Source organism: Nerophis ophidion, linkage group LG03, assembly GCF_033978795.1.
Source record: "Nerophis ophidion isolate RoL-2023_Sa linkage group LG03, RoL_Noph_v1.0, whole genome shotgun sequence".
In the NCBI taxonomy this organism is placed as follows: domain Eukaryota; kingdom Metazoa; phylum Chordata; class Actinopteri; order Syngnathiformes; family Syngnathidae; genus Nerophis; species Nerophis ophidion.
The window spans coordinates 26,670,494-26,695,619 of record NC_084613.1 but is presented as its reverse complement, the minus strand read 5'-3'; the positions used below and the strand labels follow the sequence as shown (position 1 = coordinate 26,695,619).

At 39.3% G+C, this 25,126-nt stretch overlaps 1 protein-coding gene across 1 annotated transcript in view; it reads right to left on the bottom strand.

Moving 5' to 3' along the window:
- mctp2a (multiple C2 domains, transmembrane 2a) overlaps nucleotides 1-24,734 on the bottom strand; it is a 116,338-nt gene extending 91,604 nt beyond the window's left edge. The window contains 8 exon segments of the mRNA XM_061894775.1: nucleotides 8,681-8,704; nucleotides 8,799-8,913; nucleotides 9,290-9,366; nucleotides 9,452-9,594; nucleotides 15,516-15,624; nucleotides 16,696-16,755; nucleotides 23,445-24,353; nucleotides 24,588-24,734. Coding sequence (XP_061750759.1) covers nucleotides 8,681-8,704; nucleotides 8,799-8,913; nucleotides 9,290-9,366; nucleotides 9,452-9,594; nucleotides 15,516-15,624; nucleotides 16,696-16,755; nucleotides 23,445-24,341 — 1,425 coding nt within the window. The 5' untranslated portion in view covers nucleotides 24,342-24,353; nucleotides 24,588-24,734.
- Between the last annotated feature and the right edge of the window lie 392 nt (nucleotides 24,735-25,126).

Genomic DNA, 25,126 nt, shown 5'->3' with positions numbered 1-25,126 from the left:
GACGGGACTCTCGCTGCTGTCTTGGATCCGCTTTGAACTGAACTCTCGCGGCTGTGTTGGAGCCACTATGGATTGAACTTTCACAGTATCATGTTAGACCCGCTCGACATCCATTGCTTTTGGTCCCCTGGGGGGGGTTGCCCACATTTGAGGTCCTCTCCAAGGTTTCTCATAGTCATCATTGTCACTGGCGTCCCACTGTGGTGTGAGTTTTCCTTGCCCTTATGTGGGTTCTTCCAAGGATGTTGTAGTCGTAATGGTTTGTACAGTCCTTTGAGACATTTGTGATTTAGGGCTGTATAAATAAACTGATTGATTGATAGTTTACAGCTGGACATGGCTCTAGGTTGTTTTTGAAAAAAACAAACAAACAAAAAAACAGGTGTTAATGAGTTAAGCGGTGCTAATGTTGTGGTTCGTTTAGCACCCAAAACGTGTGTCTAATGCTGCAGGTCAGTGGCAAATTAACATTTGCATTTCAAAATATTGGAAATCACTTGGGAAAATTGTTTAAAAGCATGGTGGCGCTCATGCCTCACAGCAAGAAGGTCCCAGGTTCGATTCGAGTGAGGTGGCGACTTGTCCAGGGTGTACCCTGCCAGTGGTGAGAGGCTCTATAGGCTTTTTAAAAAGGGAGCAAAAAAATAACATTTTGTCACGCGGGGCTAAAAGGCTGGTGCTTGAATAGTGGTTATCATCATCTAATTCGCTTAAAAAAACTAAGAAATACTGGTTTTACAGTATATTAGTATGTATAGTATCTGCTAATGTAGTTTTCTTGCAGTTGTTACTTGTCCAGGGTGTAGCCCGCCTTCCACCCAATTGTAGCTGAGATAGCCACCAGTGCCCTCCCCCCCCCCCCCCCCACCCCCCGCAAACGCAAAGGGAATAAGCGGTAGAAAAAAGGATGGATGTTAAAACAAACAATAGTTAAAAAAAAACATATTTTCACCTTTGTATGACGAGTAAGAATGTTGAATTTCCATTCATATACGAATGAAAAATTAACAGATTAGATCTTGATCAGCACCTTATTACGAATTGTGTTTTCTCTTTAGGGTTCTGGTGTATGTGCAAATTCTGTCTGCTCCCCACAGTGTGCACTTGTTCCTGCCTCAGTCTGACAACCGTCTAATGTCCACAGAGCGTCTCAAAGTAAGACATGGGTTTACAGTAACAACACATTTCTGTTGGAGGACATTAGCACATCTTTTTTTCTGACAGGAAACTAGAGATGGAGGGAGGCAGAGCGGGACAACAGTGAGCAGCCAGATGTCCCAGGCTGTGACAGTCCCACTCATCACTGGCTTCCAGGCTGAGTGTTGGGAGTCAGGACACTTGGCACACTGCACCGGAGACAGCAGGCGGCAGTGAGTAATGATGCAAACCGCACAGCTCTCTCATCAGCATATTATGCAAAAATGCAGTATGTATGGCCAGCATTACAGTGGGATGTAAGTTAGTATGTCCCCCTATAAGAACATACACTCACTGTACCATCACTTCCACTTTGGTCAAGGTCATGAAATTTCTCTTCATTTGTGTATTGGTCAAAATACCATTTTCAGTACAGTACAACCAGGGATTCCCTCCCTATGCGAATATCAAGTACTGTGCGTAGGACCCGCCCCATGCTGTATGTCAAATGGCAACTAATAAAAGACACGGTACGTCATAGAAAATTTTTTCCTCAAAGTTATTCCCAACCCTTATCGTCTGATAAAAATATGCAAGCAAATTTCCCCTAGCGCTGGAACGCACTCATACCGTAGTACAGGGGTCACCAACGCAGTGCCCGCGGGCACCAGGTAGCCCGTAAGGAACAGATGATAAAGCCCGCCTGTCTGTTCTAAAAATAGCTCAAAAAGCAGCACTTACCAGTGAGCTGCCTCTATTTTTAAAATTATTGTATTTATTTACTAGCAAACTCGTCTCACTTTGCTCGACATTTTTAATTCTAAGAGAGACAAAACTCAAATAGAATTTGAAATTCCAAGAAAATATTTTAAAGACTTGGTCTTCACTTATTTATATTAATACATTATTTTTTTACTTTGCTTCTTATAAGTTTTGGAAAGATAAATTTAGAGAAAAAATACAGCCTTAAAAATTATTCTAGGATTTTTAAACACATATACCTTTTTACCTTATAAATTCCCTCTTCTTCTTTCCTGACAATTTAAATCAATGTTCAAGTATTTTTTTATTTTTTTTTAATTGTGAAGAATGATGAATACATTTTAATTTAATTCTTCATTTCAGTTTCTGTTTTTTCGACAAAAAATATTTGTAAAATATTTCTTCAAACTAATGATTGAAATTCAAAAAAATTATTTTGGCAAATCTCCAAAATCTGTAGAATAAAATGTAAATCTTATTTCAAAGTCTTTTGAATTTCTTTTAAAAAAAAAATTCGGGAAAATCTAGAATAAATGATTTGTCTTTGTTAGAAATATAGCTTAGTCCAATTTGTTATATATTCTAACAAAGTGCAGATTATATTTTAACCTATTTTAAACATGTCATCAAAATTCTAAAATTAATCTTAATCAGGAAAAATTACTAATGATGTTCCATAAATGTTTTTTTTGTTGTTTTTTTTTCGAAAGATTCGAATTAGCTAGTTTTTCTCAATTTTTTTTGGTTGGATTTTTAATTTTAAAGAGTCGAAATTGAAGTAGACTATGTTTAAGAATGTAATGTTCTTTTTTTTTCGTGTTTTCTCCTCTTCTAAACCATGCAATTAAGTGTTTTTTTATCATTTGTTCTCTACAAAAAACTTTTCGTAAAGGAAAAAAATGTACGACGGAATACCCATTTTTTTATATATATAGATTTATATATTAAAGGTAAATTGAGCATATTGGCTATTTCTGGCAATTTATTTAAGTGTTTATCAAACTGGTAGCCGTTCGTATTAATCAGTACCCAAGAAGAAGCTCTTAGTTTCAAAAAGGTTGGTGACCCCTGCCGTAGTAGGAGGGTTAGCTAATTTATGTTTTAGTTGTATTAAGTTTGTTATTATGCACTAGGGTTGTACGGTATACCAGTACTAGTTTAGTATTGCGGTTCTAATGAATAAAAAACGGTACTATGCTCTTTTTGAAAAGTCTATTTCGCCATATTTTTTTTACAGGCATTACGGCGCTTCGCCTTCACGTCATGACATTGTTGGGTTTACGAACAGAGGAGCATGTTCGACAGCGCACAGCCACAGAGTACTTACAAGCAGACACAGTTTGTTGACAGAAAAGGGAGAATGGACGCATTTTGGGGGGGGGACTTCAAAGTGGAAAAGGGGTTAGTGCGTCTGCCTCACAATAAGAAGGTTCTAAGTAGTCCAGGGTTCAATCGCGGGCTCAGGATCTTTCTGTGTGAAGTTTTGCATGTTCCCGTGACTAGTGGGTTCCCTCCAAGTAATCCGGCTTCCTCCCACTTCCAAAGACATGCACCTGGGGATAGGTTAATTGGCAACACTAAATTGGCCCTAGTGTGTGAATGTGAGTGTGAATGTTGTCTGTCTACCCTGCGATGAGGTGGCGACTTATCCAAGGTGTACCCCGCCTTCCACCCGATTGTAGCTGAGATAGGCACCAGCGCCCCCCGCGACCCCAAAGGGAATAAGCGGCAGAAAATGGATGGATGGACGCATTTTGGCCTAAAAAACTAAAGATAAAGGTGAAGTTAAAACACTGAAACGCCCACAGGAAGAGGTGCTTTAAGACATGGCTAGCTAAACATGCCTGTACAGTTAATGATGCTTTAGAAATGGACCTATTACGAAAAAACAATTATTCTTATGTTAGTACCTGTTTTTGTGTATTGTGATCTGCATAAATCCCCAAAATTTGAAATCAAATTGTGGAGGCATGGCAAAGATATTAATAAAACAGTCTTGTCTTCCTTCATACTTCCTCCATACGAGCCGTTTGGAATTTGTCTCATTTGTGTACCGTAAATCAGTGGTCCCCAACCTTTTTGTAGCTGCGGACGGGTCAACGCTTGATAATTTGTCCCGCGGCCCGGCGGGGGGGAGGGGGTAGCGGTTTGGGGGGGTGGGGGAGGGGTTTGTTTGTTTTTTTGTCATTAAAAAGGGAGGGTTTTTTTGGGTTACAGCACTAATTGTAAGTGTATCTTGTGTTTTTTTATGTTGATTGAATAAAAAAAAAAATAATAATAATAATAATTAAAATGTAAAAAAAATTAACAATAATAAAAAATTATTATGCGGCCCGGTACCAATCGAGGTTGGGGACCACCGCCATAAATGGTATATTTACCCAAAATAACTTTCTGCAAGTCTGCCGTTGTAGTCAATAAATTTCTTTTTTTTCACTTGTCCTCTTGTTTTGGGGCAGACTGGCTCGTACATGCACATTCATCCTCTGCTATTGCCATTTCTAGTACAAAGTAGCGAATGGTTCAAAACTTATATCTGTCAGGAGACTCACTATGGAAGCGCTAAAAACTGCAACACGCATGACGAGGAGAAGATGCAGTCGAAGTGAAGGCACGTAAATAAGACCGCCCACAAAACGGCGCATCCTTAAAAGATGGCCAGAAAATGGTTTAAAAACGGTCTGTAAAACATATTCTATGCAACGTTTTGACCAAAAAAAACACAAAATGCATGTTATGTAGACCACAAGGAAGCGCTTTAGTTGATAAAAAAAGCGCTATACAAATCTAATTCATTATTATTATTAGGGGTGTAACGGTACGTGTATTGTATTGAACCGTTTTGGTACAGGGGTTCCGGTTTCCACACTAACATATGAAGTAGCCGCCTAAGCTAAAGTCTTAACAAGCTGCTCCGCTCTGTTCTGCCTCTGTCTCTTACACAGTACCCAGCATTGTCCCACCCACACAACCATTTGATTGGTTACATAAATAGCGGTAACAGCCAATCAGCAGTGCGTATTCAGAGCGCATGCAGTCAGCTCTTCAGCGTCGAGCAGATAGGTGTTTAGCAGGTGAGCAGCGAACTCTCCCAAATTTATAATAAACACCTCCCAGTCAACGTTCTAGATGACGTTCTAGAAACAAACCGGAGCTCAGCTGGCTCGCAGTCTTGGCTTGAGGTGAAGGCTAATTAACTTTTAGCGTAACGTTAGCTCATTGCGGTGTGTGTGTGTGTGGGTGCGTGTGTGCGCACGTGTGTGTGTGTGTATGCTCTTGATATAATAATGTAACTGCATCATTAAGCCTACATGAACTCCATGGTGTTCAGGGATGAATAGTCTCTCCTATTGCTATTGTGCTATTTTTTTCAGCTATAGTTGCATTAATCATTATTAATGTAGCAGCCTAGTTTGAATGGCAGGGTCCCTGCTACCACATGTTGATAAAAATATAACATTTACATATTACAAATCAATTACAGGCTTCCCAAATGCTTTAATAAATTAAGCATGATGAGTTGACTTGAAAATGTTTGATATTGCACTTTTTATACTGTATCTATAAGAAAAGTTTTGTCATTTTATTTAATCTGAGCAACAAGTTGAGGCAGTTTAATGTTGATTAACGTGGGCAGAATTATTGTAGTGTTCCCAATGTTAAAAGGATAAAGCCATTGTTTACAAATTTGGTAAATAAATAACCAAAAAATTTATATTTTGTTGTTTTCTTACTGTACCGAAAATGAACCGAACCGTGACCTCTAAACCGAGGCATGTACCGAACCGAAATTTTTGTGTACCGTTACGCCCCTAATTATTATTAGTGTAAATGTGGGAAAAAAATCCTTACAGATCCTCTTTGAAACATAACAATTTGAACTTGGAAATAATTGTTTTGAAAATAGATACATTTGGATCAATGGATTGTGTTCCACTCGGGAGGTTCCACTGAAAAAATAATTGTCCACTATGTTAACAAATAAATAGAAGGATATAAAAATTGAGGATGAGCCCAGCAAATGGACTGCCTTGCGCCACTAAGGGAGTAAGTCGGAGCGGCCTTGATGTGTTTCCCTGTTAGAGTTCCCATGAGGCAGTGCGGTGATAGTCCAGCGCTGTAAAAACAAACCGTGTGTCGGGCTGACAGTAATTAAAGAGCAGGACGATCATCTGCTCTAACCTCTTTGATTGCCCGGTTTATTTGGGCCGCCCCAGCCGACGCTGCTTCAAACGTCCCCGCGACAACTCCCCCGCAACCCTGGCCCCATCCTCCCCGCTACGGAGGTCACAACCCACATTGCCACCCAATCCGGAGGGGATCAAAGCCCATCTCTGGGACCTGAATTAACATGGAACAGCACAGGCGCAGCCCTATAAATATCAGACCCCCCTTCAAAAGGAGAAGAACAGAGGGAGTGGAGGAGCGATATAAAACAGGCCTCAGCCAAGTCATCCCAAGTGTTTATCTTGGACACGTTTCTATCTCAGCGGCCAATAAAACAATTCCACTTAACTGTAAGTGGCCCCCGAAGAGAATCTATTCCTGCTCCTAAAAAGGGCTGTGCGATGGCATCCATATGGTGGGACAGCATGGGGACAAGCACAAGGAGCTCAGACCCCCGTCCATTTGGCTGCTGCCTCGACACTGTCCATCCACAGCTGTGATATTACTTCCTAACATCTGGATTATTGCCCACTTTGCCTGGGAATTATCAGCCGTGGCGATCTTAGACATCTAGCTCTGGCAGCGTGCCTCCTTTTTCCCCATTTTGAAACACTATCACACAGTGGAGTTTTTACTCTGCCACTTGCCATCTCCCGTCTCCGTGGTGGTACCGCAAGGGGAGAAAACCATGTTTGGGGAGAGGGGGAGCCGAGCTGCAAAAGCTGGAGATTCACCACTTCCAGGATAGGTGTTAAATGCAATACGATATTGTCAAAAATGAAACAGGGGAGAAGGAGTGTTGGGGGTAAGGGGGGCCAATGTTACGTTGTCAAATTAGCACCACAACTTAGGTCGCAGAGTCCCATCACACATTTCCGTCTCCCTTTGAGTATCTTTAACCATCTGTAGTGCATGAAAACGGCTTCATTCTTTTCTCATCTCATTTCAAATTGAGATTGTCTGCTGGACCATCAAGAGACTGAACAGTGGCAGATGTAGAGACTACATAGGTGTGAATATAAACCCACTCAACTGCAGTGCCAGTCCCAAACAGCCGCCCAACTATTTCACTCTGAATCTAATTACAGCGCCAATATACTGAAAGCCACTTGAGAATGGAAGGAATTTTGTTTACTACAAAACCAATTACTGCTCTGTCATACACCTGGAAGAGTCTCTTTTATGACTACATGCTTGGTCAATATTATGGTTTTTAGTTGTGATACAAATCTTATATTGTATTATTTCCTCTCTCTTGGAGCAAATGATACCGGCGAAAATAGTATGCATTGCAAATAAGGATTCGCCAAAGCAATAGATAGCCTATGCTGAAGCCAAGGTTACACAAAAGTCTGGCATTTCCACCTTGTTCTTTGTTGTAATATAGCACAGTGAGCTACTGCCCCCTAGTGGTCTCTTCCAAAATCAATACAGTACTGTTCATAGACACATTAATACAAGTTAATATAGGTGAAACTCAAATCATATGAATATCGTGAAAGGTTTTTTGAATTACATCAATTACATTTAAAGAGTGAAACTAATATATAACATGCAACTCAAGAAATTCTGAAGCCTTCAAGTGGTATAATTTAGTTTGTGGGTTGTCAAAAACTGTACACCCTGATCATCAACAAGTAAAGACTTGACATGTCTCACTTTGCATGTAATGAGTTTGTATCACATATTAGTTTAGAACAAACACTAGCCGTGTTTTTAAAGAGATCAGTTAGACTAATACATAATGTTGGATATAGAGAACTACAAACCATTCATATATTAAATCCAAAATGTTGAAATTCAATGATTTGGTGCATTTGCAAAGAGCTAGAGTTACGCACAAAGCAAACTATGACCTGCTACCCAAAAATGTACAAAAATCATTCTCAATAAGAGAACTATAAGAAAACAAATGTAACTTAAAACATTTGAATGTACGTACAACACTTAAAACCTTTACCATATCAGTGTATGGAATTCATTTATGGAATGAATTCAGCAAAACTTCAAAGAAATGTACTAATATGGTTCAGTTTAAGAAACTGTTTAAACTCAAAGTGTTTACGATGTACAAAAAATTATAATTCTGATAACTCATTATTATTTATGGAGTTAAATTGTGCTAAAGTTGAGAACAGGAAGTGTATTAAATGTGTTAGTAATTGCTAGGAAATGGAAAAGGAGTAGGATTGAATAAGCTCTTCTTCCTGCTACTCGGACATGTTGTAAACAGCAACTGGAAATACATGGTGTATAATATTGTAATTGTATGCATGTTCAAAATACACTTTAACCATAAACTATAGTTTCACATTTGAAGTTTCATCCCTGACAGGAATTAACTTTTGCACGAAAAAAAAAAATATATTTATATACATATATATATATACACATATACATACACATATATATATATATATACATATATATATATATATATATACATATACATATACATATACATATACATATATATATATATATATATATATATATATATATATATATATATATGTATATATATATATATATATATATATATATATATATACACACAAACACATATATATGTATTTTTTACTTTCACCTGTATATACAGTAAAAAAGTCCTTACCTTATTCTTCTTTCCTGGCCATTTCTATCAAAGAAAATACACAATCACAGGATTTTAGTACAAGGACCAAGGATAGGTTTGTGTGTCGCCACATAGTTATCATTTCATTCATACTTACCGAGGTTCTTTTGAGGGTGGCGTCACGAAACATAAGACAGACGTCAACGTTAATTACTCCCATGTCTTCTTCTTTGCTTTTAGGATCGCTGAGGCGCAACTCCATTTCATAGGTCCTTTAAAACACAATGTTACTGTTCAGACTGTGTGTAATGTTACAGTGGCCAAAACAATTAAATATACTTGTTAAATAAAACCTCTGCATTGTTTTTAACAAACACTTGGGCTTAATACGCTTCTGTATTAGAATGTTGCTCATTATGGTGGTATTTGAGAACCAAGTGTTTTCTGAGGTGGTACTTGTTGCAAAACATTTGAGAACCCCTGAGTTAGTAGAAAGGTGTTTCTGGTGTTTACGTTCTCAAGTAATTTTGTTGTTTTTTATTTATGATAATGTGATTAAATTGTACTAAAATACAAAACAATTCCTAATTCAAGTTTTTACCTAGCAAATTTACAACATTTGGCTATCTGTAAATGTAATCGACTCACTTGTAAAGTTTAAGATCATTTAGTGCGATAGTGCTCGAACCCATGAAATCATCTGTCGTCAGATTTTTATCGTAGACCTGCAACATATAGATGACATTTTGAATCTTGGACCTGTAACAGATAAATGACAGTTTGAAATACTTTAAAGAGGTTTTTGCGTACCCGAACTTCCACATTATGTTCTTTGTCCTGCAGAGGATAGGAGAAGCATTCATTCCACCGAGGATTCAAATTTTTATTCACCACTTTGCTCTTGTAGAATTGTTTTCCCTCCAGTTTGAACTTCACATAAGGATCACTTGTACCTTTTAAAAACAAGAGGCACAAATTAGCATAATGCACATAATGGGTTACAAGTCCGTTTTTATTAGGCTGTAAAAAGATGTCAGTCCAAATGTATCATACTAAATGTTCAATAATCAGTTTATGTATTTGTTTGGTATTATTGAAGTCTGTATGTTCGGACCAGAATGACATTTTTAACTAGAATTTGCAATTCGGTTAGGAATTGCATGTGAATGCCCATGTGTGCAAGCCGCCGGATCGCCGATATACACAGTGCTTGAATGTCCAGGGTGAGTGGAAAGAGTTGCTATTGGAACAGTTTGAATCGGTTAAGAAATGTGGGATATGAAGAGGTTTGTGTATTGCCCATTAATTTTCAATGGGGAAAAATACTGGTAATACCGGGAAGTTTGGGAATTTTCAGATCGGGAAAACATGCTCGCTTGAATGTCCAGGGTGAGTGGAGTTTGTGGATGGTTCAAATTTGATGATAAATGTGGGATATGCAGTAGATTCTATATTTCCCATTCATTTTCAATGGGGAGAACATTTCTGAAAATTCCGGTAAAATTGGGACTTTGGGGAAAGGGTTCGATATATCGGAAGAGGAGTGTGTATGGATGGTTGAAAAGTCAGAATCGGGTAAAAACATTGAGAATTTGGGGTATTGTGGAACTGTAAATATGTCCATTCATTTGAATGGGAATTTCATAGAAATTTGGGATTTTGGGGAAAACTGGGAATTTTTTAAAATATAGATAATACCACAATTGTCCTTGATGCTATGAATGGGTTGGTGTTGGAATTTTTCAAATCAGTTGAAAAATGCTGACGTAGTAACAGTTTGAATACAAATTGGTATTTCGGAATTCCTGGAATTTTGGGAAAACCGTGAATTTGTAGGAAAAAAAGGAACTTTTGTTGTCCCAACTAAGAAGAATGTTATGAAGGTGGAATTGTCAAAAACGGTTGAAAAATGTGGACTTTGAAAATGTTCCAGGAAAAGGTAAAAATAGAGGTTTGGAAAACAAGGAATTTTTTAACTTGGAAAATGTTAATCTAATTGTCCAAAGTGAGATTAGTGTTTGGATGGTGGAACAGTTTGAATCAGTTGAGAATTGTGGGGATTGTGCTACTTCGAAAAATGGCCCAGTTATTTTAAATGGAACAATGTCCTGGAAAACTCGGAATTCTGGAAAAATCTTTTGAAAAAATGTTGATGAGCCGAACGCTTTGATACTGGATTGGTTCTGATTGGATACAAACTATGGGCCGTGGCCTTTGGAAAACTTTTGCAGTGGAATAATAATAAATATATTTTGGTGTAGAATGTTATACTGTATGTGTGAATGCTTGGGCATTCACACAATTAGTTTTGAGCTGCACTAGTTTGGGAATTTTAAGATTCTCCTAACTTATCCAGTGTGTTAAAAAAAAAAGGCCCCACACATGCACAGCCTTCTTAAACACCAATTTCATGCGAAGAGGAGGAGGTGGTGTACCACACACATGGCCATGTAGCCGTTTAATTGTGAAAGAGCCGAAACACTCGCCAGCATGAGACAACCAGAAAGCAAAATTGCGAAGCAACCAGTGTTAATCTCCCAAGCCTGTTAAGAAAGTCTGTGTGCGAGCGGGGTGAGGGTATGAGACTTCTTTGTTTCTGCGATTGCATGCAGACTGGCCAAAAAAAAATAAAAATGAAAGCCATTTCCATGCCTTCATTTGTGCAGGGGGATAAAGGGGTGCTTGAGAGAGCCTGCAGGGATGCTTGAATCACATGACAAAGGCCCTGTGGGGATGGGCTGTCAGGCCTGTCAGCTCCCCACTCCAAATGAACATCTCGCAAAGGCAGGCAGGACCCACAGCAGCTCCACCCTGCCAGCCTGTGACAGGGAAACCTCCAGGCAACTTGACAGGAGGAGAATGTGGCAGCTCGCAAGGAGAAAAGCTCTGGCACAAGTGAGAACGGTGACGATGGAAATTAATGGGGGAGAGCGAGAGAAAAAAAATAGGGGGCGTAGGGGGGGGCAAAACCCAAAGAGTGGAAGGGGGGCTGGTGGCGTGGGTCCTTTTCTGAATATGTAATGACAATGTATGCCCTTGGTGAGCCTTTGGCACAGTGGTGATTGTTGGGCAAACAGGGGCGAGGCATAGAACGTGGGTGGGTTGCATCATCGTGGTGCCATCTTGTCGGGGGGGAGTGAGGTCTCTACTAGGGCACTAGACCTCAAGTGTCCTCAGCTGATCACTCACAGAATACAAAAAGGTCTACAAATATGTGAAAGCAGTACATGGAATAATATCACAATGCTGGTTTCTACTCTAAACGGCCATGCGTCCATTTTTTAGCACATTTCACTTCACTGAGAAGTTACGAAGTTTGCTGATTTTGAATGAGGCAAGACCGATTACCTGTCAATCACGGTGCTGATGAATGAACCTCTTTCACACTGCCTCTTAAAGCACCTTGTTTACAACACTAAGTGTCATTGTTCTGTATATACACCATCAAAACTAAGTTTGATAAGTGGACCTGCAAATATTTTTCCATGCTTCTGGGGTAGGGTCAGAGCAGTGACTGAAGTAGGACGCCACCTTCAATATACTTTACATACTTATTTGGAATGTAGGACGAACTTGGAACACCTGGACAGAACACATGCTGTGCGCAGTAAAAAATGTCTATAAATAATTATTCAGATTCTGTGTTTTGTTTTATGTAAAACACAAATTAAAAAATGTATTTATTCCTTTATAAAATGTTGACACCCTTTCTGTGATAGGAGCAGTATAAATAAGTTGCTTTATTTTTACCACCCTTTTATTTTCTGACTGCAGTTCCAACTAATACCACTTGAGGTCACTGCTTTTCACAGTAATCCAGAGGGCCTCTGTAAAGGGGTCAAGAGGTAGATGAGGAAGTAAAGCAGAATATGTAAAAGGTCATTTACACCGCGGAATTTGGATCAGTTGATTATTCATACAATGTTGTAGAGCTTTTCAACAGTAAAAAAAACAAATATTTATTAAATATACTATGGTCTAAAACAGTGGTTCTCAAATGGGGGTACGCGTACCCCTGGGGGTACTTGAAGTTATGTCAAGGGGCACGTGAGATTTTTAAAAAATATTCTAAAAATAGCAGCAATTAAAAAGTCCTTTACAAATATATTTATTGAATAATACTTCAACAAAATATGAATGTAAGTTCATAAACTGTGAAAAAAAATGCAACAATGCAATATTCAGTGTTGACATCTTGCTTTTTTGTGGACATGTTCCATAAATATTGATGCTAAAGATTTGTTTTTTTGTAAAGAAATGTCTAGAATTAAGTTCAAGAATCCAGATGGATCTCTATTACAATCCCTAAAGAGGGCACTTTAAGTTGATGATTACTTCTAAGTGTAGAAATCTTTATTTATAATTGAATCACTTGTTTATTTTTCAACAAGTTTTTAGTTATTTTTATATATTTTTTTTCGAATAGTTCAAGAAAGACTACTACAAATGAGCAATATTTTGCACTGTTACACAATTTAATAAATCAGAAACTGATGACATAGTGCTGTATTTTACTTCTTTATCTCTTTTTTTTCAACCAAAAGTGCTTTGCTCTGATTAGGGGGTACATGGATTAAACATAAATGTTCACAGGGGGTACATCACTGAAAAAAGGTTGAGAACCACTGGTCTAAACTATGTGTGGGTGACTGCATGTGTCGGCCCAATGATTGACAGGTGATCAACTGCAATTGGTTACCCTACTATTTCCATGACACTTAACAGGATAATTGGCAGAAAACATAGACTAAAGTCTACGTTGATACATTGTGAGGTCAATGTCCTGGTGAACTGATTTCTTTATCGACTTCTTTCTTCTCATACTGGTCTGACTGCATACTTCTAAAAAGTGTTTCATGCAAACACAAGTATTACCTTGCCAAATTTCCATTTCCCTTCCAACACATGTGAAGTGACTTATGTTTATATAGTGACTCAAAACGCTTTACAGTTGTGCTCAAAATTATTCAACCCCCACACAATTTTGGTGTTTTAGCAAGTTGGACCTTTATTCCGTATTTTGTTTATAGTCATATCAAATAAAGATGTGTCAAACAGACAAATGCAACTTGAATTGTAACACTGTATTTTACAAAATACCAAAAAGGGACATTTTTCTTAATATCTCATTGACAAAATTATTCAACCCCCTAGTTACATGCATCTTTAGTACTTAGAACACCCTTTGGCAGTAATTACATTCTTCAAACGTGATACATAACCGGACACAAGCTTCTTGCAATGTTCTTCAGGTATTTTAGCCCATTCCTCTTGGGCAAAGGCCTCCAGTTCATTCATATTCTTGGGCTTGCGTGCTGCAACTGCCTTCTTCAAGTCCCACCACAGGTTTTCTATAGGATTTAGGTCTGGTGACTGTGAAGGCCACTCCAGAGACTTCCAGCTCTTCTTCTGCAACCATTCTGATGTTGATTTGGAGGTATGCTTGGGATCGTTGTCCTGTTGGAAGGTCCAACGTCTCCAAGCCTCAGCTCTGTCACTGACTTCATGACATTTGCAGCTAATATATCCTGGTAGGAAATATAATTCATAATGCCTTGAACGCGCTGGAGATTCCCGGTACCTGAGGCAGAGAAACTGCCCCACCATGCTTAACAGTAGGCAAGGTGTTCTTCTCTTTGTAAGCTTCATTTTTTCTCCTCCAGACATAACGTTGATACATAGGCCCAAAGAGTTCCAGTTTTGTCTCATCATTCCATAGAACAGTTTTCCAAAACCTTTGGGGTTTGTCCAGATGATTTTTGGCATACTGGAGTCTATTTTTCTTGTGCCTGGTAGTCAGAAGTGGGGTGCGCCTGGGAGTTCTGGCATGGAGGCCTTTATCTCGTAGTGCGCGCCTTATTGTCTGGGACAAGACCTGCGTTCCCCCCTCTGCAATGTCCTGTTGTAGTTCCTCAGCTGTTACCCGGGGGTTTTTCACCACTGTACACTTCAAATACCGGACAGCAGTTGCACCCAGCATCCTCTTTCTACCATGCCTATGTAGTGTTTCCACTGTGCCTTTAGCTTTAAACTTGCGAATTATGCTCCCAACTGTGTCTCTTGGAATATGTAATGTCTTTGCTATTTTCATATATCCATATCCTTTCTTATGAAGAGAAATTACCTCCTCTCTTGACTTCTTTGACCACTCCCTGGACTTCACCATGTTGCAAATACACCATTGACCATCTACAAGAAGCTGAGCGTCACAGTCTTTTTCAATCAGTTTAATTGTTGCTCGTTATGGTTCTAATCACATCTACAGGTGTTTTCAACACCTGATTGAAAAGACCTTATTCAAATTTTGTTCTTGAGAGTTATGATCTTCAAGGGGTTGAATAATTTTGGCAATGAGATATTAAGAGAAATTACACTGTTTGGTATGTTACAAAATATAATGTTGTAATTCAAGTTGCATTTGTCTATTTAATGCATCTTTATTTGATATGACTATAAACAAAATACGGAATACATGTCCAACTTGCTAAAACACCAAAATTGTGTGGGGGTTGAATAATTTTGATCACAACTGTACATAGTGAAACCAACTATCTAAGTTACATTTAAACCTGTGTGGGTGGCACTGGAAGCAGGTGGGTAAAACATCTTGCCCAATGACAACGGCAATGACTAGGGTGGCAGAAGCGGTGATTTTACCAAGAACCCTCAAGCCACCTAAACTATGTATAGACATGTCACTGGAGTCCAGCCAAAAAACAAACCTTTGGAGGACCATACAAGGAAATCTCATCACTTAACAGAGAAGAATGAAGGAAACAATTCGCAATATATTGTAACCAGCTAATAGTTACAAGCGAGAGAGGATCGTGCAAAAGGCCAGAGTTTTCCGAACACCTGCAGATAGCTGACCTACCTGAACGTTTGTCTCGGATGACCAGGTTCTGTCCCTGCTTCAAACTGATGCAAAGTAGGTACTTCTGGAGTGGGGCCAGTGATTGGACATCTGACCCTGCTGGCAATACCTGCCCGGGGTCAGAAGTGGGTGTCAGTCCACAGTACACACAGTATCAAATGATTAGCAAACTCAAAGAGGAACTGCACTTTCTTTGGAATTTTGCCTATCGTTCACAATCCTTATGAGAGACAAGAACACATGTATTATGTTTGTTTTTTTGCGATCTAATTTGTAATAACCGTCCCACACTAGGGGGCTAGCAAGGGTGCTAATGGGAGTAATCAATTTTGCCTCTAAATCACTGTAAAAATCCATCCAAAAACCGCCAACTATACTTCACTTACATCTCGTGAGCTGAATATTAACCAAGTTTTAGCAATTTTGTTATTTTTAGACCAAACACAGACAATCTATTTTTAGCCGCGCCCTGATAACAGAGCGTAAACTAGTTTGTGCAGCAGCAGTGTTGACATACTGAGCTGCTGCTCATGATCGCCTGTTAGCTGGTGAAAGTTAGCTTTAGATTATAAATCATGCCTCTCACCTGGATAGACATAAGTTGTGGACATAAACTAAGAAGTTGGTCATCTGTGACGTTGAATTTATACCCGCAGATGGCAAGAAAGACACAAAAATACGCAAATGTTAACACTTTGCAAGGATTTTAATTAATTTGTCATCTAAACGGCAAGAAGTGAACATCCAATCAGTCGGCATCCTAGTGAGAGCCGACATTGTACAGTAAGTATTTATTTCAATACGTTTCTTGTCTCTCATGAAGTTGGCCGTGAGTTGTAGTGTTGGCAGGAAAAAGCGAACGTTGTGATGAGTCTATGAAATTGACCAGAATATGTAAATATTATATGTTTCTATGAATGTGCCAGTTACTACATTACATATATACTTAATGTGTGTATATAAAATGTTGACGGAGGTGTTTGGATGTTTTTTAGAGCTCTTTATAGGCGGAAGAGAGCAACTCCCATCGGCTCCATTATTAGCGGACTTTCATTTGCATTCATTTACTAGTTAGAATGTATAAATAAAAAAATTGTAAGTGTTCTTGTCTCACATAAAGATTGTGAATGATAGGCAAAAGTCCGACATGTGCAGTTTTTCTTTAAGGGTGGGAACTCACTGGGCTTTCTGATGGACCTCGAAGGATTTCGTCAAATAAGTCAAATGGCTCACTGGACATCTACAGTAGGAGAAAATAAAGTTAGATTTCAGCAAACACAAATACTTAAAAAGTATGTACCTAACATGTGTCTGAAACTATTCTTATAAATACAACGGTCACATTTAATGCAAATGCTGATCTGAAGGGGGAGGAGTGAGCTGTGTCAAAAAGTGTAGTTTTTTGCCACGCCCAAGGGGGTCTCTTAACACCTGACAATTGTGGAATCTATTGTATCGTGTTTGAAACGTTCACACCCTTGTAAAACTAAATCACCAACACACTTGTGAATGTAGAGAGGGGGCCATCCAGGTTTTGGTATCCACTTTTAAGTTTTTGCTGTTCAAAGTGAGTAATTCTATTTGTCAAAACCAGCACTGATTTTGACAATGTCAGTTTGCGGTCTATGAAAGAACACTACACTATGGTCAAATGCAGAGAGTAATTTCGCCACACCTAGTGTGTGTGTGAGAGTGTGTGTGTATGTGTGTGTGTGTGTGTGTGAGACAAACATTGGTACTCAAACTTATTAAAGGGGAACATTATCACAATTTCAAAAGGGTTAAAAACGATAAAAATTAGTTCCCAGTGGCTTGTTTTATTTTTCGAAGTTTTTTTCAAAATTTTACATCTCCCGGAATATCCCTAAAAAAAGCTTTAAAGTTCTTGATTTTCGCTATTTGCGATGCGACTGTCCATTTCCCTGTGACGTCATACAGGGCTGCCAATACAAACAACATGGCGGTTACCACAGCAAGATATAGCGACATTAGCTTGGATTCAGACTCGGATTTCAGCGGTTTAAGCGATTCAACAGATTACGCATGTATTGAAACAGATGGTCAGAGTATGGAGGCAGATAGCGAAAACGAAATTGAAGCTATTGAGCGAATAGCTATTGACGCTATTTGGCCATAGCATGGGTGTACCTAATGAAGTGGCCCATAGCATGGCTGCATTATAGCATCGCCGGTAAAATGTGCGGACCAAACGATCAGGACTTTCGCATCTTGTGACACTGGAGCAACTTAAATTCGTCGATTGGTAAGGGTTTGTTTCGCATTAAATGTGGGTATCTACTTTCAAATGTACATAGAGCTAGCGTAAATAGCATGTTAGCATCGATTAACGTAGCATGTTACCATCGATTAACTGGTAGTCATGCCGTGACCAAATATGTCTGATTAGCACATAAGTCAACAACATCAACAAAACTCACCTTTGTGATTTTGTTGACTTAATCATTGCAAATGCATCTGCAGGTTATCCATACATCTTTTTGACATGTCTGTCTTAGCATCGCCGATAAAATGTGCGGACTCTCTGGCAAATTCAATGGGGGTCTGGCGGCAGATTTCTTGCCAGCGGTGCAACTTGAATCCCTCCCTGTTAGTGTTGTTACATCCTCCGACAACACACCGACTAGGCATGATGTCTCCAAGGTTCCAAAAAATAGTCGAAATAACGGAAAATAACAGCGGAGACCCGGTGTTTGTAATGTGAAAATGAAAATGGCGAGTGTGTTACCTCGGTGACGTCACGTTCTGACGTCATCGCTAAAAGACCGATAAACAGAAAGGCGTTTAATTTGCCAAAATTCACCCATTTAGAGTTCGGAACTCGGTTAAAAAAAATACATTGTCTTTTTTCTGCAACATCAAGGTATATATTGACGCTTGCATAGGTTTGGTGATAATGTTCCCCTTTAAGTCCCTCCAGGACACATATTCAACCAATTCCCGTTAATGATGCACATTTTGGCCAATCTGCATTATTTTGGCCTATTTAATTTGTCTCTCAGCGGCGCTCAAACGCAAGTGTGACACAAACATAGGTTCGCTTTATGTGTAGACGTAGCAGGAAGAGCAACATGTAACAATGTATCGGTTCTTTATTTCTCTAAAACATTTTTCTCAAATAGTGGGGCAAGCCCCTCTGGCTTTTTTTTGCCGTACTAGAATATGACGAAGCGTATGTAGGGCTTGGCTTTCCTGTCAGTACAGTGGGAGACTTTAATGTTATTGACGATACAATGTTATGCAGAGGTGTCCTGATAACAATTTTATAGACAAATTATATTATTTACATAGTGAAGGGCGCGAGAAATATTTTCATATGTATAACAAAAAATATTAAGAAAGCACTGCAACAGCAAACATACCTTCGACCTACTTCCTGTTTTAGTGTACAGCGCTATACCGTTGAGGTAAATGTAGAATATAATCATTAAGCAACACTCTGCCATCCTCACTATATATATTTATTAATTCCATCCATCCATTTTCTACCACTTGTCCCTTTCTGGGTCACGGGGTGTGCCGGAGCCTATCTCAGCTGCATTTGGGCGGAGGGCGGCGTACACCCTGGACAAGTCACCACCTCGTCACAGAAATGTATTAATTTAATTAATTTATTTGGAATGCTGACTTAGCAAAGAAGCAGCATTTACATAACCAAGATGATGATCTCCCATTGTCTCTCGTTTACCAAGAAATAGTGCTATAGACAGTTCACAAATTATGGGTGGTGAATATGTTGGAACATAATTACAAACCCCGTTTCCGTATGAGTTGGGAAATTGTGTTAGATGTAAATATGAACGGAATACAATTATTTGCAAATCATTTTCAACCCATTTTCAGTCGAATATGCTACAAAGACAACATGTTTGATGTTCAAACTGATAAACATTTTTTTGTGTGCAAATAATCATTAACATTAGAATTTGATGCCAGCAACACGTGAACAAAGGAGTTGGGAAAGGTGGCAATAAATACTGATAAAGTTGAGGAATGCTCATCAAATACTTATTTGGAACATCCCACAGGTGTGAAGGCTAATTGGGAACAGGTGGGTGCCATGATTGGGTATAAAAACAGCTTCCCAAAAAATGGTCAGTCATTCATAAAAAAGGATGGGGCGACGTACACCCGTTTGTCCACAACTGCGTGAGAAAATAGTCAAACAGTTTAAAAACAACGTTTCTCAAAGTGCAATTGCAAGAAATATAGGAATTTCAACATGTACAGTCCATAAGAACATCAAAAGGTTCAGAGAATCTGGAAAAAAAATCACTCCACGTAAGCGGCATGGCCGGAAACCCACATTAAATGACCTTGACCTTCGATCCCTCAGACGGCAGTGTATCAAAATCTGACATCAACCTCTAAAGGATATCACCACAGAGGCTCAGGAACACTTCAGAAAACCACTGTCACTAAATACAGTTGGCCTCTACAGCGGTAAGTGCAAGTTAAAGCTCTACTATGCAAAGCGAAAGCCATTTATCAACAACATCCAGAAACGCCACCGGATTCTCTGGGCCCAAGATCATCTAAGATGGACTGATGCAAAGTGGAAAAGTGCTCTGTGGTCTGACGAGTCCACATTTCAAATTGTTTTTGGAAATATTCAACATTGTGTCATCCGGACCAAAGGGGAAGCGAACCATCCAGATTGTCATCGACTCCAAGGTTCTCATAGTCATCATTGTCACCGACGTCCCACTGGGTGTGAGTTTTCCTTGCCCTTATGTGGGCCTACCGAGGATGTGGTAGTGGTTTGTGTTGTGGTTTGTGCAGCCATTTGAGACATTAGTGATTTAGGGCTATATAAGTAAACATTGATTGATTGATTGATTGACGCAAAGTTCAAAAGCCAGCATCTATGATGGTATGGGGGTGCATTAGTGCCCAAGGCATGGGTAACTTACACATCTGTGAAGGCACCATTAATGCTGAAAGGTACACACCGGTTTTGGAACAACATATGCTGCCATCTAAGCGCCGTCTTTTTCATGGACGCTACTGCTTATTTCAGTAAGACAATGCCAAGCCACATTCAGCACGTGTTACAACAGCGTGGCTTCATAAAAAAAAAGAGTGCGGGTACTTTCCTAGCCCCCCTGCTGTCCAGACCAGTCTCCCATTGAATATGTGTGGCGCATTATGAAGCGTAAAATACGACAGCAGAGACCCCGGACTGTTGAACGACTGAAGCTCTACATAAAACAAGAAAGGGAAAGAATTCAATTTTCAAAGCTTCAACAATTAGTTTCCTCATTTTACAAACGTTTATTGAGTGTTGTTAGAAGGAAAGGTGATGTAACACAGTGGTGAACATGCCCTTTCCCAACTACATTGGCATGTTCTGCAGCCATGAAATACTAAATTAATTATTATTTGCAAAAAAAAAATAAAGTTAATGAGTTTGAACATCAAATATCTGGTCTTTGTAGTGCATTCAATTGAATATGGGTTGAAAAGGATTTGCAAATCATTGTATTCCGTTTATATTTACATCTAACAAAATTTCCCAACTCATATAGAAACGGGGTTTGTATATGTAAACGTAAAACATGTCTAAAAAATGTCTAACTCTGTCGGTAAGGGAGCAGACAGCAATTAAGAAGCCTTTGGTGACCTTTATTTCTATAATAATTTATTAGTATCATTAATTATGAATAATTAAAACAGTAAAATCATTTAACAATGAACTTGAAGTATGTAGTTGTGCTGCCATTTAGTGTCTACGTTTAAGTCTGAGCGGTATAATACAAGTAATAATCTAGAGCAGGGGCCACATGAAGGAAAATCTATTCCCATGCAGGCCGGATTGGTAAAACCATAGCATTAAAACTTAAAAATAAAGACAACATCCGATTGTTTTCTTTGTCTTACTTTGCTCAAACATAGAGAAAGCACATTGTAAAAAATGTACATTTTACAAATGATCGTTTTGGCAAAACACTTCACGTTGGTTGAAAATTCTGAGGAGAATAAATGGTGTAGTTTCAAAAACACCATGAAGAACACAATGAACTCAGACTTTGTCTCGGTGTTTTTACAAATACATTACACTTTAAGGACTTCCTGTTCAGCATTCGCATGTTGGCAGTTCGTTAAACACTTTAGGAAAAGCAAATGAGTGGGGATAGGTTGATTGGCAACACTAAATTGGCCCTAGTGTGTGAACGTGAGTGTGAATGTTGTCTGTCTATCTGTGTTGGCCCTGCGATGAGCTGGCGACTTGTCCAGGGTGTACCCCGCCTTCCGCCCGATTGTAGCTGAGATAGGCGCCAGCGCCCCCCGCGACCCCAAAAGGGAATAAGCGGTAGGAAATGGATGGGATGGATGTTTCCTCAAGCAACACATTAATTTATCATCATTCAAATATTCCAATTATAATATAAACACAACAGTTATCAAAATGACACCATAGCCGAAACCAAGGTAACATAACTACAAACTTAACCAATGTGAAAATGGTAGATGTAAATAAAATAGAACAAACTCAACTAATGTTGAAACACACATTTTTACAATTGAATTCTGGGCACACGTATCGTGCATTCAACCAATTGCAAGCGTTGCGTGGAACTCTGACTACAAAGATGATGGTCAAGTTGACTCAAGCCTTTGCATCTTACCGTTTTGTTATTTTATACGTTGAGTGGATAATTTACAATGAAAGAAGGTATCGTGCCTCAAAACTGCTGCCAAATCAACAGGAGCAGCTGATTGCTTGCAACTGTACTGATTGGAGTAGCGGCTGCTAAGCCAGAGGGTGCTTAAAGTCAGCTGACACATCATCTTTAACCACTGTCCTGTGTGACGTGGGTTACACTTGAATTGCTGTTGTGTCATCCAGTGGACACATTTAAAACAGCAGCTTCTTTGAACTTTGCGTCGATAAAAGTCTGGAAGTTTCGCTTCCCCTTTGGTCCGGATGACACAATGTCGAATATTTCCAAAAACATTTTGAAATGTGGACTCGTCAGACCACAGAACACTTTTCCACTTTGCATCAGTCCATCTTAGATGATCTCGGGGCCCAGAGAAGCTTGTGGCGTTTCTGGATGTTGTTGATAAATGGCTTTCGCTTTGCATAGTAAAGCTTTAACTTGCACTTACAGATGTTGCGACAAACTGTATTTAGTGACAGTGGTTTTCTGAAGTGTTCCTGAGCCTCTGTGGTGATATCCCTTTATAGATTGATGTCGGTTTTTGATACAGTGCCGTCTGAGGGATCGAAGGTCACGGTCATTCAATATTGGTTCACGGCCATGCCCCTTATGTGGAGTGATTTCTCCAGATTCTTTGAACCTTTGGACGATATCATGGACCGTAGATGTTGAAATCTCTTAATTTCTTGCAATTGCACTTTGAGAAACGTTGTTCTTAAACTGTTTGACTATTTGCTCACGCAGTTATGGACAAAAGGGGTGTACCTCGCCCCATCCTTTCTTGTGGAAGACTGACCATTTTTTGGGAAGCTGTGTTTATACCCAATCATGGCACCCACCTGTTCCCAATAGGCTGCACACCTGTGGGATGTTCCAAATAAGTGTTTGATGAGCATTCCTCAACTTTATCAGTATTTATTGCCACCTTTCCCAACTTCTTTGTCACGTGTTGCTGGCATCAAATTCTAAAGTTAATGATTATTTGCAAAAAAAAAAGTTAATCAGTTTGAACATCAAATATGTTGTCTTTGAAGCATATTCAGTTGAATATGGGTTGAAAATGATTTGCAAATGAATGTATTCTGTTTATTTGTTCATCTAACACGTATTCCCAACTCATATGGAAACAGGGTTTGTGTGTGTGTGTATATATATATATATATATATATATATATATATATATATATACATATATATATATATATATATATATATATATATATATATATATACATATTGGACTTACCTCAATGTCTTCCATAGTTCCTCCTTCTAGTGAAGGTACCTCAATATTAAAGTCACTTGTGATTGAGGTGCGTTCCTTATCCAGTCTCTCCAAGTCTGCCATCCATGATAGGGCATCCTGGTCCTCGCTGGACCCAAAGTTTTCTGAGCTTCCATCCATGCTATCCAGAGGTTTACCCAAAAACTCCATTGTCAAAGGCACCTTTTCTATGAGAGGTGATGGAGTCCTTTTTCCCGACAGGAGCCTGTCCTGCCTGAAGTAAACACCCTTGGCATTTGAATTGGGAATCTTTTGTCCTGCCTGAGAGTTTGCAAGCAGTTCATCAACAGTTTCTGGATAACCCCCGCCCTCAGGTGTCCAAGGTCTTTCCTCAAAACCTGTTGCAGAATGCGGTCTTGGTGGAGTGACTCGTGCATTTTCCAAAATGGAACTTCGTGCACCAAGCGGGCCGAAAAAAAATGTAGGTGGTTTCTTCCTGGCTGGTTTGTCTACTCCTTCGCTCACATGTGTCTTCGCCTCCGAGCTTGATAAGACCTCATTATCAATTTGCTCATTGAGAGCCGCTGTTCTGAACGGCGAATATGCTGCATTGCAGCCTTCACCTGGGATATCTGTGGAAACTTCGAGTTTCATTTCTGACTTGTCATGAATCGAGCCACTTGCAGTGGAATCGCTATCACTCAACTTGGAAGAATTAGCATTAAAGGAAGATGTCGACAACAAAACATTCCCTGGTGAACGTGATTCTCCTTGTTCAAGCCTAACGTCCGGCACGGATATACTGCGCCTTTGGGCAAGTGTTTCCTTCACAGCTGCTTTTTTGCCTGGCTTCATCAGATTGACGAGCTTTCTTATTCGGACATTGTCAAAAATCTTCTTCTTTTTTTTGTCCTCCATTATGAGGACCTCCTTTGAAATGAAAAAAATAATCAGTTAGTGCTCTACCTGATGAAAGACATCTGCTCGCAAGATGAGTAGTCTATGTTTTAGCTAGTCAACAACAAAAAAACAGCTACAATAGTGAAACAGCTTTACTTATTTGGTAGCTAGGTCTAAAACTATCTCTGTGACTATCTTAAGTATCATATATTTGTCATGAACAGATCATACTATCGTAGCTCATCACAGTTTCAAAGAACATACCTGCTCAGTCGCCACACACCCAAATTTCAAAGACGAGAACCTTCTCAGAAGGGCGGCCTCATCATTATGGCAGCAGGAACATGTGGGGCACACCTTCTGAATTGGAGGCTGGCCATTGGTGGAGTACCATGACGGTGGCGAAACGAGCCATACCTGTCAAACAAGGTAAGTTTCAACTGTAAGAATGCAGCAGTCCCACTTCAAAGCTGGGCGATTACAAGTCACTCCAAAAGTCCCATGCCATTCAAAACAATGATCTTATGATCATTTACATCCGTCCAGAAAAATGCAGCAGGAACATTAAATTCCAGAGAATTCCGGCCATGCTAAGACAATTATTGTACAAGCAGATTTTAAAGTCACATTTAACCTGTTATGATGTGGACGCATGGTGGTGTGCGTGTTTGCCACCCCTCTATGCTAAAGCACTGGAGCAGGCAGGAATGAAAGTAGGAGCAGGTTTTAATACAAATAACCAAAGTAACACTTGACAAAGAGCAAAACAAAGGTGTGCCTTAGCACGGGAAGCTAAATGCTAT